This window comes from Drosophila ficusphila, unplaced genomic scaffold (assembly GCF_018152265.1).
Source record: "Drosophila ficusphila isolate 14025-0441.05 unplaced genomic scaffold, ASM1815226v1 contig_198, whole genome shotgun sequence".
Classification (NCBI taxonomy): domain Eukaryota; kingdom Metazoa; phylum Arthropoda; class Insecta; order Diptera; family Drosophilidae; genus Drosophila; species Drosophila ficusphila.
Window position 1 is genome coordinate 4735137 of NW_025064092.1, and position 14746 is coordinate 4749882.

The following is a 14746-nucleotide window of genomic DNA, read 5'->3' on the forward strand; positions in this document are numbered from 1 at the left end:
TTTGGAGCGGAAAAAAATGTTAGTGTGGTTCGCTTTCCACTGCGTTGAGTGGGTTAAGTGGGTGGATTGCAGCACCAGTGTCGTTGGCCTCCATTCCCACCCAAAAAAAATCGAAGCGAAATTGCAAAAGACGTTTCATTTGGCGGAAGCGAGATGGCTACAGAATGTTAGAAAGGGACAGGGCGATAGCCAGCTGGCAGTCGCTTTGCATGTCCGTGTTGGGTTAAGTGGATTGTTTACTTTGATTACAAAAATATGGCAAATGTTTGCACGTTTGATGTCTCACTATGTGTGTGTGTGTGTGAGAGTTTTTTTTTTGGATGTTCGGTGCGGACAGATGCAGTGGAGATGTTGTGGCGAAAGACGGAAGTAGGGGAATAAGATGGGGAAAGAGCTTTCGTGAGTGTTATATCCTCGGTAATATTTTTTAAGATTTCCTTTTTACCTTAAATGACAGCAGTTGTTTTTAAAAATTCTAGAAATTGTCAATTGAATTAGTTTCCTTATAAAAATGTTATGCTAATATCGTAGCATAATTATTAAACCAATGATTTTAAAACTGCATGATTTAAAGTTTCCAATAATTTTGAATGTAGCTGCCCCTTAATTCTTTTTTACATTTTTCCCCACGATGGGATTTCTCACGCGGTCACCACTGTTGCAAACAATGCAACTTATATTTACATACACTGTGAGCCAACAAGAAGAAAAAGAGATAGCAAGGAGCGAGAGAGGCGGAGGGAGAGAGGGAGTAAGAGAGAGGATGGGGGATGGGGGGAAGTACAGTCAGACTGCGAGACAAATGGCGTTTGCCTTGGCGCGCTTGTAAAATCCAAAAGCTAACATTATTACAAAAAATCTGCAGTTATACATTTGACTTTGGTTTATTTTTATGATTTGCACAGTTTGCAGTTGACCGACCGACCATCGCAGGAACCCCAAACCCCAAAACCATCCGGTGCTGGTTGGCTGGATTTTTATTGTATTGAGGCAGCGAAAACCAGATGGTAAAGAACTGTTGATTGTGAGCCAGTGCCAGCTATATAGAAAATTTAAAGGACGGGAGGAGGTAGTAGGAATTGCTCGAGCGAAAGGATAAGGCTTTCATTGTTTCATTAATTGAACCCGCAACTTAAGCTTTATGGAAACCAGGAATGGCTAAATTACAAAGACATAGAACTCTGTAATAAAAACCTAATAGAATGTAGTAAAAAATAAAACATTGTCTTTGGAAATATATTCTACCAACAACTGGGCTTTAAATATAGCATTGTGCTTTTTATGAATCCTCTGAAAATATTAAGCTTGCTGAATTTTTGATATTGAAATTGTAATGAAACTGATAATTTTAATATTTTGGGTAAAAGACAAAGACCAGAAATATTTTAATAAACTATTTAATAGAAAATTGTACGAAATATGTCAGTGTCTTTAAAAATATATTTTAACAATTTCTTGGCATAAAATTAAGTCAAATTTTATACAACACCACTAATAGTTTTGAATATATTCAACAACATTTTAAACGCAATTAACCCACATTGTTGTTAGAAGAACTAAGACAGATTTCCCAATCTGAATGCCCCATTGACCGCCACCCATGGTCAGTGGCCCCATGTGGGTCACATCATCGAAAGGTCAAAGGCATTTATCACCCAGTGGGGCCTGCAGAGGGAGAGGAGGGGAGGGGGGATTGGCACCCGCTCCTATTTGCATTTCGTTGGACTGTTTGCCCTGGCCAAAACTAATTTTGACAGGCAAAACAAAAAAAAAAGAAGAAAAGAAAAAGTACGAGGAAGGCCGCCTGGTTTTATTGGAAAAATTTGTATTTGTATTTGTTTTGGGCACTGCCACTCGTTGTGGGGGAAATCGCAGGGGGTCACGCCCACAATGCCAAATAGTTTTTATTCTTAGCCGCTTCTCCACCGCTGCCTGCATTTTATTTTATTAATGGGAGTTTGTTTGGCCACGGATGTTGGAGGGAAAAGGAGGCGGATTTGGGGGGTGATGGTGCAGGGATGCGTTCAGGATGCGACCAGGATGCCGCCTGGTCGCTATTATGGCAGCCATTTGTTTGCACGCGAGCATCCGAGTGCCTGGGAGCCACAGGGCGTATGCGCTATATAATTTTTCTCGCGCTGCTGGCGGTCTTCGTTCCCGTCGCACGCCACGCCCCCTGGCGCAACCGCCACCGCCTCTGCCCCCCCGACCACGCCCCCTCCAAAAGGCGTCCAGCAACGACCACATGTCGCTCATGATTAATTGAAAGATTCTCTCAACTTCAACTGTTTTCGGGTTTTGCGATTGCCCCTCCTCCTCTTCTCTCGCCCCTCCTCCTCTTCTCTCGCCCTTATTTTTATTATTTCTATATTTTTCCCCGCTCGCTTTCGAGGAGCTTGTTGCTCCGTGTGCTCGGCCAAAGTGTTTTGATTAATGAACTATGCTCGGCGAAATTTAAATAAATTTCTTGGGAATATCCAATGGTATTTCCTAAGGGACTGGCGTGGTAAACAATTAGTTCGAGGGTCTGGCTGCATTCTTGCTTTTAAGTTTTTAAAGATTTTGTGTTCTTTTTTGGTTTCCTGAGGAGTTAGATTTTCAATTTAAAAGAAGTAGGTATCTTCCTTGAATTGTTTTTAAAACCCTTAATTAAGTAAATTAAATGTTTAGTTGTTTCTTAAAGATGATCAATTTATTGGCGTTCAATATTGATTTTTTCTTTTTGTTTGTTTCTATGTATTATGATTTGTACACTTATATCTAGTCTAAATGTTTATTGAATTACCTTATTTAAAAATATTGTTGTTGATTAATATAGGTTTTTATTGTCTTGGTAGTCAATTTTATTTATTTATTAATCTAGCGTTATCCTACAATCTGTATCTAACTGTAAGAACTTTTTGAATTAATGTTGTTAAGAAATTTGAAAAGCGCAGACTGATAAGACGAAATACCTGGCATATCTATGCGGTAACCGACATAACCGGTATAGATATGTTGGGTATGCCAAGTATTTTGCTAGACCCTCTCCGCTTTTAACCCAATGCAGCTAACTTTTGCCCACCGATGTTCCCAATATAGACTATCGTCTTTGACAGCCACCTTGTCTTATCTTGGCCGCAGTTTCGTGGTGATAAGAGCACTCCCATTCCCGTTCGACAGCGGCTCCGATTTCGGGAGTCAGTGGCGAAATGGAAGGGGAGTATATCGCACTGGGTATCGGCTGCCAGGGAAAACACCGCTCCGCCAGGCAGCTCTCCGGAAGTCAGGTGCTCCTGTTGCTCCTCCTCAGTGGCAGTCTGCTGATCGTCTTTTATGCCTACTGGGATGTGATGATGCTCACCGCAGGAGCTGTGCCACTGACCAAACACGCAGATTCCCGCCGTTTCTCGGAGGCTCTGGGTAACGAAACGTTGGCGGAGAAGCTCCACCGGGAAGTAAGAGTCCTGTGCTGGGTTCTGACAACACCAAAGTACCACAAAACGAGGGCCATTCACGTTTTGCGGACTTGGGGAAAACGATGCAACAAGATCTACTTCATGACCTCCGAACCGGACGACGAGCTGCCCACGGTGGTCCTCACCAAACCGGACAAGTACGAGGTGCTCTGGGGCAAGACCAAGGAGGCGTTCACCACCATTTACGAGCGGATGCTCGACGAGGCCGATTGGTTCCTCAAGGCAGACGACGACACGTAGGTGAACCACCAAATAAGTGGCAAAAGTTGCTAGCTAAACAAAAAGCGTGCTCGTGAAGAACATTTGATATGGTATCTATGATCTCTAGACTTTTCCGGTAGCATTTTAGACCAGATACCCAAATAACTTGAAAGATATTTATACATTCGCTGCAGCTCAGTGTTTTTTAAGATTATCAGTAATTAATTGAGTCATTTTTTATTTAATTGCAATATTTATTAGATTTAATTCGAAATTAGCCATATTCAGTGCAGTATTTAATTTATTTGTTATGGCATTTATGGCATAAAAAGCTTTGCAAAAAAATTATAAAAACCTAACTAGTATTTGCTTTTAAACTAAATTAGGTAAAGTGAAATGTAGAGTTCTATAAATTGTGAGCGGACATAAGTGTGACTTTGAAGAGATATGAAACGAAGATAGCAGGTGAATGCGGTAAAAAGTAAAAAGTTGTCAATTGAGAAGGTCGAAATGAATTGCAAACTCATGGCATCACTCTGTTCCATTAATAGATTCGTGTTTCTGGAGAACTTGCGATACATGCTCTATCCGTACTCCCCAAACACTTCGATTTATTTCGGATTCAACTACAAGATGGTTGGCAACCATCAGAAGAACGAGGTGAGTTCAAGGCTGAAGATATCAAATTATCTCTGATAAGTATCATAATTTAACTAAATAATGTATTAAATGTATATTATATATTATTTTTATACCTCCTGTATATACTATATATATATTGTATGTATATTAAACATATTAACCTTCTATTTGCAGTCTTATATGTCAGGGGGAAGTGGCTACGTGCTGAGTCGCGAGGCTCTAAGGACCTTCGTCGAGGGCCTGAATAATAGTGCCAAGTGCCGCCAGGAGGACGATCACCCCGAGGATATGGAGATGGGCAGGTGCCTGTTCAATTTGGGGGTCAAGGCGGGGGACTCTCGCGACGAGGAGCTGCGCAACCGCTTCTATCCAGTGGCTCCTTTCGGGGCTCTGCTCTCGGGGAATGTAGCCATGGACTTCTGGCTGTACAGATACGCCTTTTACAATCCCAGATCCGTGAGTTCCGCAACCGTTTCATTTATTTATTTTTGGAATTTATTTGCAAAAATTTGTTCAGCTTTGAAAAAGCAAGGGCTACTGTGATTCCTAATAAGGATTCTTTATATATATGTATATATTCTTAATAGTTTAAGTTAGAAAAAAGCGTTTTCTCTTTGTTTTTTTGCATTTACCAATTATATTACTCTTCATTGTACATTTGGAAATCCTAAAAAAATTCAAGTACATACATACGAAATTCATCTACTTTTTTTTAAAGCAAACACTTTATAATGCAATATTATATTAGAATCAATAGTTTGATAAAATATATAAATACATTCGAATGGGCAGTTCTAATACTTGTATTTTAGGAATGTTTTTTTTTTTGTTCATATGTTTCTTTGTGATGAGACTTAGACATATCTTCACCATTGCCTCAAATTCTTTTCTTTTATATGAGTTTTCATATTGTTTTCCATTCTTTTTTTTTTGTAGTGCATGGACTGCCTGTCGGAGTACCCGGTGGCCTTCCACTACGTGAACAGCAAGCAGCTGTACGTGTACGAGTACTTCAACTACCAGCTCCAGTTGGCCGGACGGGAGCAGGTGGTGGAGCGGCTGCCCGGGAGGATCAGGGAGGAGGAGCTGGTCATCCCCGAGAGCGACAATCCGGTGACCTAGGTGGCCGCCATCCCCCCGCTGCCCCTTCCCCATTCGCCAACAACAATCTCTACTTTTTTCATCTCTCTTTTTTTTTTTTTGGTATGCTTATCGTATATTTAATATATTATGGGTACAAGGCGGACGTGCCAAGGCTGCCAGATGCTGTCCTGTTGCGAGTCCTCGTCCTTGCCCGATCCACGTCCTAGTTTATCTATTCATGTATTTATTATTGAGCAGCTCGTGGCAGACGGGCCACACAAAGGCTACCAAAGGACAATGCTGGCCATTAGGATGGACCTTCACTAGTGATTCAAAAAGAAGTCATAAGAAAAAACACTTTTTGGCACGATATTATGTTTTTGGATAGAATATTTAATTAATGTTCTTTGGCTTATAAAGAAATTATACTTTCTCAGTTTTTGGATATTTTAAAATTATTAATATATATATTTTTTTAATATATGTGATATAACATTTCTGAAACAAATCTGTCTGTATTTATTTTCTTTAATATGAATTTCTATTCGGTTGTATGCAGCAACTAATAAATAGGGTTCACCCTGAAGGACTTGGCCCTATCTCGAGCAGATAGATATCCTGGAATGCGGGTAGGGAAAATCGAACCTGACAACCAAGAGTGAGCCAATGCGTCCTCTTTTTTTTACTGCAGCTTATAGAAACCACCGAATGATTTGCATTACTTTGTCAACTTGACAAGAAATTGAAGGAATGGTACTTAAAGTAAACGAGCACTTCAAAATTAACATGCTAACTTCTCAAACGAAAGAACAAGTACAACTTTTTTGAATAGTTCATATAGAATTATCCTAGAAACATTTTTGTAAAATCAGTAGGCGCTTTCTACTAAAGATTTGTTCTAAAGCATTTTTGTAAAATCAGTAGGCGCTGACTTTAACTTCGGCCGAAAAAATTTCAGTTGACCCTTTCATCGTCTGGATTTCCTCATTCCATTGTTCAGTCTCGACCAAGCAACACCACATTTATTTTTACAAATTTCTTACGGAGTTTATCGGTAGAATTTTTTGATTTTTCAAATTTTGACTATAAGTTTTACAATTTTAGTGCGCAGTCCCATCGTGTATACAAACGACATGGATAATCATAACGAAAGCGTGCAGACTAAATCGGCGGATAAGTTAGTGATCACCGCAGAAAATATGAATGATTATTTGGCAAAGTGTTTTGAAGTGAAGTCAAATGAAATTATAAATGAGCTTCCAGAGAAGAAGATAGACGTTCCTCCATTTGAAAATATGCAGGCGAAGCCGGTTGATTACATACGTTCTTTTGAGGCCATCTCCAATCAGAATACAGATGCAAATAAATGTGTGTTCCCAGAGGAGAAGATAGAATTTTCAGTACAAAATTCTGTGTCGAAGGTCCTTTCAGTGGGAAATTCTGTGGTTAATATTGGAGAGAAGCCGCATGAATCGATATGTCATTTTGCTGCGATCTCCAAGGAGCATTTAAATGAAGCTGCGAATAGAATTTCTGCAACTGCATGCAATTCAGTGAAGAGCATCCAGGAAGTGAAGCAGGAAGTACCTTTTCAACATGCATCTTCTTCTTCTTTGCATGTCTGCAATAAGAATTCCGGGATTGGGGATCGTAAAAGTATGGAGGAGACCGTGAAGGAACCAGTCGTGAAACCTAGTCAAATTATCGGCGATGCCCCAGTGAATTATGATGTTAAGCAATGGAATTCAGCAGAGACAGTTAACAAGCCAGTTGAAGTTCAGGAACAGAAGCAGGATGAGGGCAATCAGGACATGGAAGAAGAAGACGAGGAGAGCTACACTTCGGTCTCCGAACTACGTTGCATCAATAACTGCTGGGTTGTAGTAGTAGTGAATGTCCCGACTAAAAAAGCCAAAGGCTCTCCGGGCTCTCCGGGCTCTCCGGGCTCTCCGGGCTCTCCGGGCTCTCCGGGCTCTCCGGGCTCTCCGAAATGAGTCCACAGCTCACATCCTATCAAATTGTAAAGTGAAAGATGATGGATATATCACTGAGTTAACATTAAAGAACTAAATTAAAAATTCAACTAATCTTGTCTACTTTTATCACGAAACATCTTCGCTTATCTGTCCCATGAAGATTTTTTGCTAATAAATGCATTAAACTTATTTGTTTATAAATTATGTGTATTAACCTTTCTTGTTAGACATAATAATAAGATTAGCCCATTTGTTTGTTCTTGCCCAAATAAACAAATTGAAAAATGTTTGTTTTTCCCAAAACTATGTGAAATTACTCAGAAAACTCAGTTTTTTTTTTGCAATAACTGAGGAACTACTCTTCCAAATGTGGAATGACTTACATAATTAAATTCGTTATAGAATTCTGAATCAACTTTTTTTAATCCTCCAAAAAGTAATTGGGTCCGTTATCTTTGGTAATAAGGTGCTCAAAACAGTGTTTGGTTTCGCTATAAGTCACTTTTTGGTATTATTACAACCGAAAAACCACTAAACTAAACTAAAAATAAATACTAAAGATTCAATTTACACAAGACTTTTGCCCACCTCTAAAAAATGTTTGTAAAAAGACGAAGCTAACCCAATAACTCGATAACTCCACCTTCGTGTAAAACGCTTTAATTTTGTATCAGCTGTTTTTTGTTTAATTTTTCATTAAGAGAGCATTGAGATTTGAAAAAAAATGGGCAAACAACCAAAAAATAACAAAATTAAAGCCGTTTTGGTTGATGCGATCAAAAAGGATGGCGGTTGGTTATTATTTTCTAGGCGATTTGATTTTTTAAAAGAAACAAAAACATTATTTTGCGATAATTTAATTTTTGATTGGTATTAAAATCCTGTTCAGTCGAATACCCTCAAGATAAGTGTGCCGTGACTTTTATTTAAACGTCAAGCTGCTGTCAAAATTTCTCTTAGGAGGAGCTAATATTTTCTTTGGGTCTCAACTTGACAAAACCCCAGTTTTTTTTTTACGATTTTCGTAAAATATTTTGCAAAGAAATTTTAAAAGTTTGTACCATGAACCACATAAATTCAGTTGCATTCGAGGGGCTGATGGAACGCACCAATAAAAGCAATGAGCAGCAAATGGAACTGGAATCTTCATTTGGTTTGGTTGAAATCACAAAGGAGCCCGTAAAGAAATCTGATGAATCTAACGAAGGTGTTCAGGTGATAGATGGAAATCCGAAGTTGGATACTCCCAAGGAGCTTATAAAAAAACCCGATGAAACCGAGAAAGAGGAGCAGAAAAAGGCATCAGGAATCGCAACCCATACTCCAAGTAAAATGGACACCAAGCCGACGAGCCTGTCATATTTCGATTTCAACAAGATGGCAAAACTAAGGGCGCTGGCTTTTAAAGAAACCACTCCCAAATGGGTTACAGAAAAGGATCGTTTGATGATGGTATCCTTAATCGTCGACGAGATCAACGGGCAGCTGAGCGATCTGATCGCCAAGTGTGAACGATTGCAGAAGAAGTCCGAGGGAAAACCCATCATGCTGCCAATTAAACTGCTGCCACGTTACCTCAGGTACCGGCCACCTGTGGTCATCTCCTCCCTAATCCCCTCCAGGAAGGCCCCCAAGTTGAGCAAGAAGAAGGTGCGCCTGGTGGTCAAGGGACAAGTCAAACACCGATTGTGCAACTGCTACGTCACCGTCATCACCAGGAACCCAGAATGAACTAATAAACTGAAATGCCTTCGGTAATTTTTAAAATACAAAAGGGGTAGTGTATTTATTGGAAGAAAACTCTAGAACTTATCATTTTAAATTGGATCAGTAATTCTGAATTAAATAGGAGAAGTAATGGTTTAAAATCAGTCGAGTAATGATTGGTCTGCCAATCTTGAAGTGTTAAATTCAAATGCCATCGGTAATTCTTATAATATTATACAAATAGTAATGCCTGAAACAAAAACTTATATAGCATGATTTAACTTTAGCTTAAGTTATTCTCTATTTCATTCACTAACTTCAGGCGGTACAAGTACAAGTAGATCCCCTTTCTCACCACACTCAGTGGGTCGCCATTAGGATTATCCATTGGCTTATCCCCTAAGCCCGATTCAAGGCACTTAACTCTCATTTTCGCCGGCTGCTAATTAAGGTCAACGCTCTGCTCGAACACACGCATTTCGATACTTCGTTTCCTAGGCTAATTAGGAAATCCACCCATTACCCACCCACTAACCCACCCACCGACCCACCAGCTACGATGCTCGGAAAAGTCGCGTCAAATGCGAGTGGCATACGAATGGGAACCAGAATGGAAATGCGAATTTCCCCAAAACACCAGTCGAGAAACAGAAACAGAAAAAAAATGGCGAAAAACACTTGCCTCTAATGCGTTGTGTGTTTTGGCCAAGGCAATCTGTTGGGTGGCTTTGGGTGGTGCTAGGTGGTGCTGGGTGGTGCTGGGTGGCGCTGGGTGGCGCTGGGTAGTTGGTGGTTCGGCGCATTGTTCGGCGACCCAGACAATTTCCGCTCGTAAAAGTGGTCCTCCGTCTGGTCGTCCCATTTCGGCTCCTGGCCACTGTAATTAATACCAAAATAATTGTATTTGGATAACACAAACGTAATCAAGATTAATTGAGTAACAGCAGGTAGTTTGCATAATTAGAGCGCAGACAGTGGACTGACTCGCCGCCGCAGTTTGGTTTACCGCCCCCCCCCTTTCCCTTCCCTTCCCCCAAAAAGCATAATTTGCAATTTCGCCTGTCTGCCAATGCCTCCCTCTTTCCCCCTTTTCCTCCCCCAATCCACCTGCCACGCCCCCTGCGGCAGGAGGCAGTCTGTCTGTCTATCTGTCTCGCTTGCGGCTCATCGGTTGGCAGGATCAAATCCTGGACCTGCGTCATCCAACTCCACAGTGGCCGTGTTCCAAAAGGGCAGTGGTTTAACTCGCCATTCGCCATTCGCCTTTCGCATTTTGCTGCCCAACTTTTGTCCATTTTCAGGCCAAATTGGTGTAATGAAACTTTTCAGGGTTATATAATAGAAAAAAAGGAATGAATATAATATAAATAGAGGGTATTTAATTTCGTTTGTTGCCAAAAAACCCTAATGCGTAATTACAAGGCCGTAAACAGTGATTACCAATCCAAAGATCAAGTTACCGGAATTTTCCAATTTGCAGTTTTGGTTTTAAAATGTATTTTTAAATTTTGTTACTTCACAAAAATGACCAACATTTTGTTTTCACATTTAAGTAGGGTGAAAATAGTTGGTATGCTTTATAGTTTATAGTATCGACCCACCGTTGTGCAAATATGTATATATATGCCTGGATTTTTGTGTGCTGGCGATGGGAGGAGGCACACAAATCATTTTCAGTTTGTACAATTTCTATGTCAACTCGTGTTGGCTTTTCTTTTCGTTTTTCGGCACTTCCCTTGTCGCCGCCCACAAGTTCAGCTCGTTGTGCCACTTTTGTTTAGCCGACTCACACACACACACATGTAAGCATATACATATACATATACACAGACACACACAATCGTTGTTGCTCGACTGCACTTCCGGTCTTTTGGGCTACACCGCCATTGACTGTTCAGCCATGCACTTGCACACAGGCAAACAAAAACACATACACACACATGTAAACTGACACACACACACACTACTAAAATACACACACACACAGGGAATATCAGGTTCGCCGGCATATCCGGGCTTTATGCCAGGCAATGGACTTTGCCGGCAGCTATACTCGCATGCACGCCCCTTTGGACAGTGGAATAGTTCTGAAGAGAACTAACAAATCGAATCAGGAGTATCTATAGGGTATAGAATTGATGACAAATAAAGGGGAGGGGGAGCAGAAGAAGAAGAGAAGGCCATGGTCCAGTTACCCGAATATGTGATCCTGTGCGTCAGAAGTCTGCTGAAAAAAGTGTTGCCTGCACTCAGGCGAATATTATCCGTATAAAACCGTGTCTATATACCTATGTATCTATATATTTTGTTATATGTGGTAAAAAGTATAATCCTATATTTTTTTAATTTTTAGCTATTTTAACATTCTAGTTGTATATGAAAGTGATTTCTTTGTAAAATAAAAATTACTTTTAAACCTTGCAAAAGTAAGAAATACTACGTAAATATATAGCTTAATATTAATATTAATTTTAAATTACTGAGTAGCTCTTCATAAATAAATAAATAAATATAGCTTACAAAATCAACAAATTTTCAAGGATGTATCTTGATAATTTGACTCTATAAAAAATTACTTCCTTTACCACGCTCTTTAATTCTACATCATTTTAATTTATTTATTTCTTTGATTTCCTCTTATTTTTATTTTTAGAAATGGTATATACTAAATCTTTTACTATAATTAGAATGATTTAAAAAGTTCCTATTTTATGTATCCTAATATTGAGCATAAGTAAGCCATATTTTTTCCCACTGTGCCTGCCATGCACCGCTGCCTTTCCATTTTTTGTTCTTTTTTGGTGCAGGAGGTCCTGTCAGCTTTTTCAGCTTCAAACCATTGAAAAGTTCTCAGTTGCAACTGCAAATTATGTTGCCTGGTGCTGTTGATTGTTGCTACTGTTGCTGCTGTTGCTGCTGACAGTGCCTGATAATGGCGTACAATGTTTATTTACTTGCCTTAACATTTTCGCTGCTGCTGTTCATTTTACTTTATTTTCCCATGGCCAGCTCCTCTTCGCCGCCGCCGCTGCACATGCAACATGCTGACAATGAGACACTTGAGCATTTGGCGCCTGATTGCATGCCACACTCTTGCCCAGTGCGAGTTGCAGTCTGCACTGAGGGAAATCGTGCAAAAGAACATCCTAATTTCGGGGTAAAGTCGTCACGAAGTAAGCTTTTGATTGCATATGACTCAAACAAAAGCTCTTTAAATTTAATAAAATTATATATGATATTTATATTTGAGTTCGAGTAAAATATTTTAAGAATTTACTTGAAAAATATTAAAGCTATTATGGGAACATATATGTATATGTATTGCTAAATATGTGGTTAAAATTATAAATGCTTATTTTTTTATTTAATTCATTATGACATTAAAATTTTGTCATAGGTAAAGTTTATTCTTAAGTTCACCATACTTTTTAAAGAAGTTATCTTGAAAAGAAAACATTTCTTTCAGTGTATTTTTTTCTGTGTAAAGAGGACTGCAATGGCTATGAACGGGTGTGTATGTGTGTGTGTGTGTGTAAGTGCTGCCATCACCGTCGTGTGCAATGTTTGTTTGCTTTTTCGACTTTGACTTAACTTATTTGTTGCTCTTCCTGTTGCTGTTACTGTTATTATTGTTGCCTGTATAGTTGTCGCCACCAACACACGGACACACGCACACACTCACATGTGCACACCCACACACGCACGCACACCATCATTCTGCCGCTGCTCTGCCGCAGTCGACGCTGTAAAGTGTCGTGTTGGATTTGCGTAATTTATGCTCTATTTGCCTTTCGGCTTCATTTCACTTTTTGCCGCTGCTCCTGCCACTTTTGCCAAAGTATTCACAGCAGTCGCATACCCTATTCCCCCATCCCCCACACCCTCTTCCCTCTGCCCTTTTGTGCCCCCTTGAAAGCATGGGTGTCCTTCGCAGGACACACTAAGCTGCGTGGGCTTTTGGCTTTTGGCTAAGCCAACTGTCGACGACAAAACGTGGCCCCTGCAAATTGAGATTGGGAGTTTCGGTTTGGGACTGCAGTTGAAGAAGGAGCCTCCTTTGATCGCCGAAAAAACAAACCAACTGAAAACAGCAAACTAACAATAAATATATTATTAACAGCTCACTTTATATTTCTTAGTAAGTACAATAATGAATAAGTTGATGCATTGTATACATTTTTATTTTTAGCTGACCGAGTCAAAATATTGTGTTGAATTATAAAACATAAATTTATGAATATAAAATAATCATTTTTAAAAAATAATAATAAATTAATAAATAGTCGGATGCTTAGCACTTCTTGAATGTTAATTTTAGAAAACCTTTTATGATTCCCTTTGAAAAGGCTATAACTTTCCTGATCCCGTGCGAATCCCTTCCTGAGTGTAGCGCAGTCGGCGGAACATGCCCGGGATCCTGGCCACCTTTCCTTGCCCGGACTTGGCTTCATTATTTTTATAGCATTGCTCAATATGAGAACTCAATAAATTCTGGCTCGCACAGTGCGGGGCATTTTCAACAGGCGATTAGTTTTGCGAAGGTGCCAGGACTCTCTGTCGACTCCCGACTCCCGATTCTCGAGTCCTGGCGCTCCCGAGTTCTTGGTTGCGCAACAGTTGAGTGGGTGAGTGGATGGGTGTTTGGGTGGTTGGGTGGTTTAGCTGGTTGGATGGGTGAGTGAGTGGCCCGCCGCCTAATAGGTTTTACATAGCACACACGTTGCAAATAAATCTAAATGCAACAGAGCCAGGAAACTTGGTGAAAAATCCTTTGGCAAATAAAATTTACATAGACCAAAGGCCAAGCGAACGGTCTCCTTTTCATTCTATACTATTTCTTTTTTTTTTTTTTTTTTTTTTTTGGTTTTTTCTTTGGTTTTGCTCCTTCGATTTCACTCGTTTCTTAGCTCGACTCTCGGCCCATGTGAATTTATTTGAAAATTTATTGAGTTTTCGTGTTAACCATGCATAATTAAGTTTTTCCAAGTGAAAAACTGGCTGGGCGTTGACTTCGCCCCTCTGTTTTCCCTGTCGGCTTTGAGCTTGTTGTGGGCAGAACCTCGAAGATAGGCTTTTGGCTTTATTTACGAGCCAAGTGCATGACTTTATCCAACCTCCAGGCCCGGTAAAATTGTTGTTTATGCGTTTGCGGCTCTGAAAGTTGAGGGTTTACTGGCCAACGAAGGGGATGGGGGGGAAAGTTAAGGTGGCAGTGGTGGTGGTGATGGTGGTGCTGGTGGAAATCAAGTTATCCCGGCTGTCTTGGCCTGGAATTATTATTCCTGATTGCATTTATTTGCTTTATTTCGTTGCCGGCAAGTTCATCTATAATGCATGCATGTCCTTCGTCCTTCGTTCTTGGTTCCCGTCCTCCATTTTGCTTTCTTTTTTTTTGTTTTATATTTCTGCTGCCATCTTGCTGTCTTCATCTTCGTCGTCGCTTTTGGCCTTTTTGTTGCTTAAGTGAAATGCATAAAAATCAAATAATTTTCCTGTTTTTCATTCGGTCCTCATCCCGCTCCGCTTCACTGGCTTCTTATTTTATTTCTTTAACATTTTTCTTAAATATAAATACACATTTTGTGCTGTCTGCTTCGCTGGAGAAAGGGAGAAAGTGGGGAAGGCAGGGAAAACAGGGCAAGAAGGGGGTGCATTCGAAATGTTGAAAGTAATTTCCTT

The 14746-nt window shown here is 40.0% G+C and overlaps 3 protein-coding genes across 3 annotated transcripts; all 3 read left to right on the forward strand.

Moving 5' to 3' along the window:
* The first annotated feature begins 3191 nt into the window (after positions 1–3191).
* Positions 3192–5780, forward strand: LOC108094224 (glycoprotein-N-acetylgalactosamine 3-beta-galactosyltransferase 1). The gene is made up of 4 exons (XM_017194685.2): positions 3192–3694; positions 4211–4319; positions 4476–4757; positions 5238–5780. Exons 1-4 carry the CDS (start codon positions 3192–3194, stop codon positions 5421–5423), a joined length of 1080 nt encoding a protein of 359 aa, XP_017050174.1. The 3' UTR covers positions 5424–5780.
* Positions 5781–6335: 555 nt separating this feature from the next.
* LOC108094266 lies at positions 6336–7467 on the forward strand. The gene is made up of 2 exons (XM_017194741.2): positions 6336–6438; positions 6489–7467. Exon 2 carries the CDS (start codon positions 6518–6520, stop codon positions 7376–7378), a length of 861 nt encoding a protein of 286 aa, XP_017050230.1. The 5' UTR covers positions 6336–6438; positions 6489–6517; the 3' UTR covers positions 7379–7467.
* An 848-nt stretch (positions 7468–8315) lies between these two features.
* LOC108094284 lies at positions 8316–9134 on the forward strand. Its single transcript, XM_017194782.1, has one exon. The coding sequence runs from the start codon at positions 8423–8425 to the stop codon at positions 9089–9091; it is 669 nt and encodes a 222-aa protein (XP_017050271.1). The 5' UTR covers positions 8316–8422; the 3' UTR covers positions 9092–9134.
* Positions 9135–14746: the final 5612 nt, after the last annotated feature.

What these genes read in the sequence shown, in the direction of transcription:
- LOC108094266 (XM_017194741.2), top strand. Translation starts at nt 6,518, where the DNA reads ATGGATAATCATAACGAAAGCGTGCAGACTAAATCGGCGGATAAGTTA.
- LOC108094284 (XM_017194782.1), top strand. Translation starts at nt 8,423, where the DNA reads ATGAACCACATAAATTCAGTTGCATTCGAGGGGCTGATGGAACGCACC.
- LOC108094224 (XM_017194685.2), top strand. Translation starts at nt 3,192, where the DNA reads ATGGAAGGGGAGTATATCGCACTGGGTATCGGCTGCCAGGGAAAACAC. An exon ending in CTCAAGGCAGACGACGACAC is followed by an intron (nt 3,695 to 4,210) that starts GTAGGTGAACCA and finishes TTCCATTAATAG; the next exon opens with ATTCGTGTTTCTGGAGAACT. An exon ending in GCAACCATCAGAAGAACGAG is followed by an intron (nt 4,320 to 4,475) that starts GTGAGTTCAAGG and finishes TTCTATTTGCAG; the next exon opens with TCTTATATGTCAGGGGGAAG.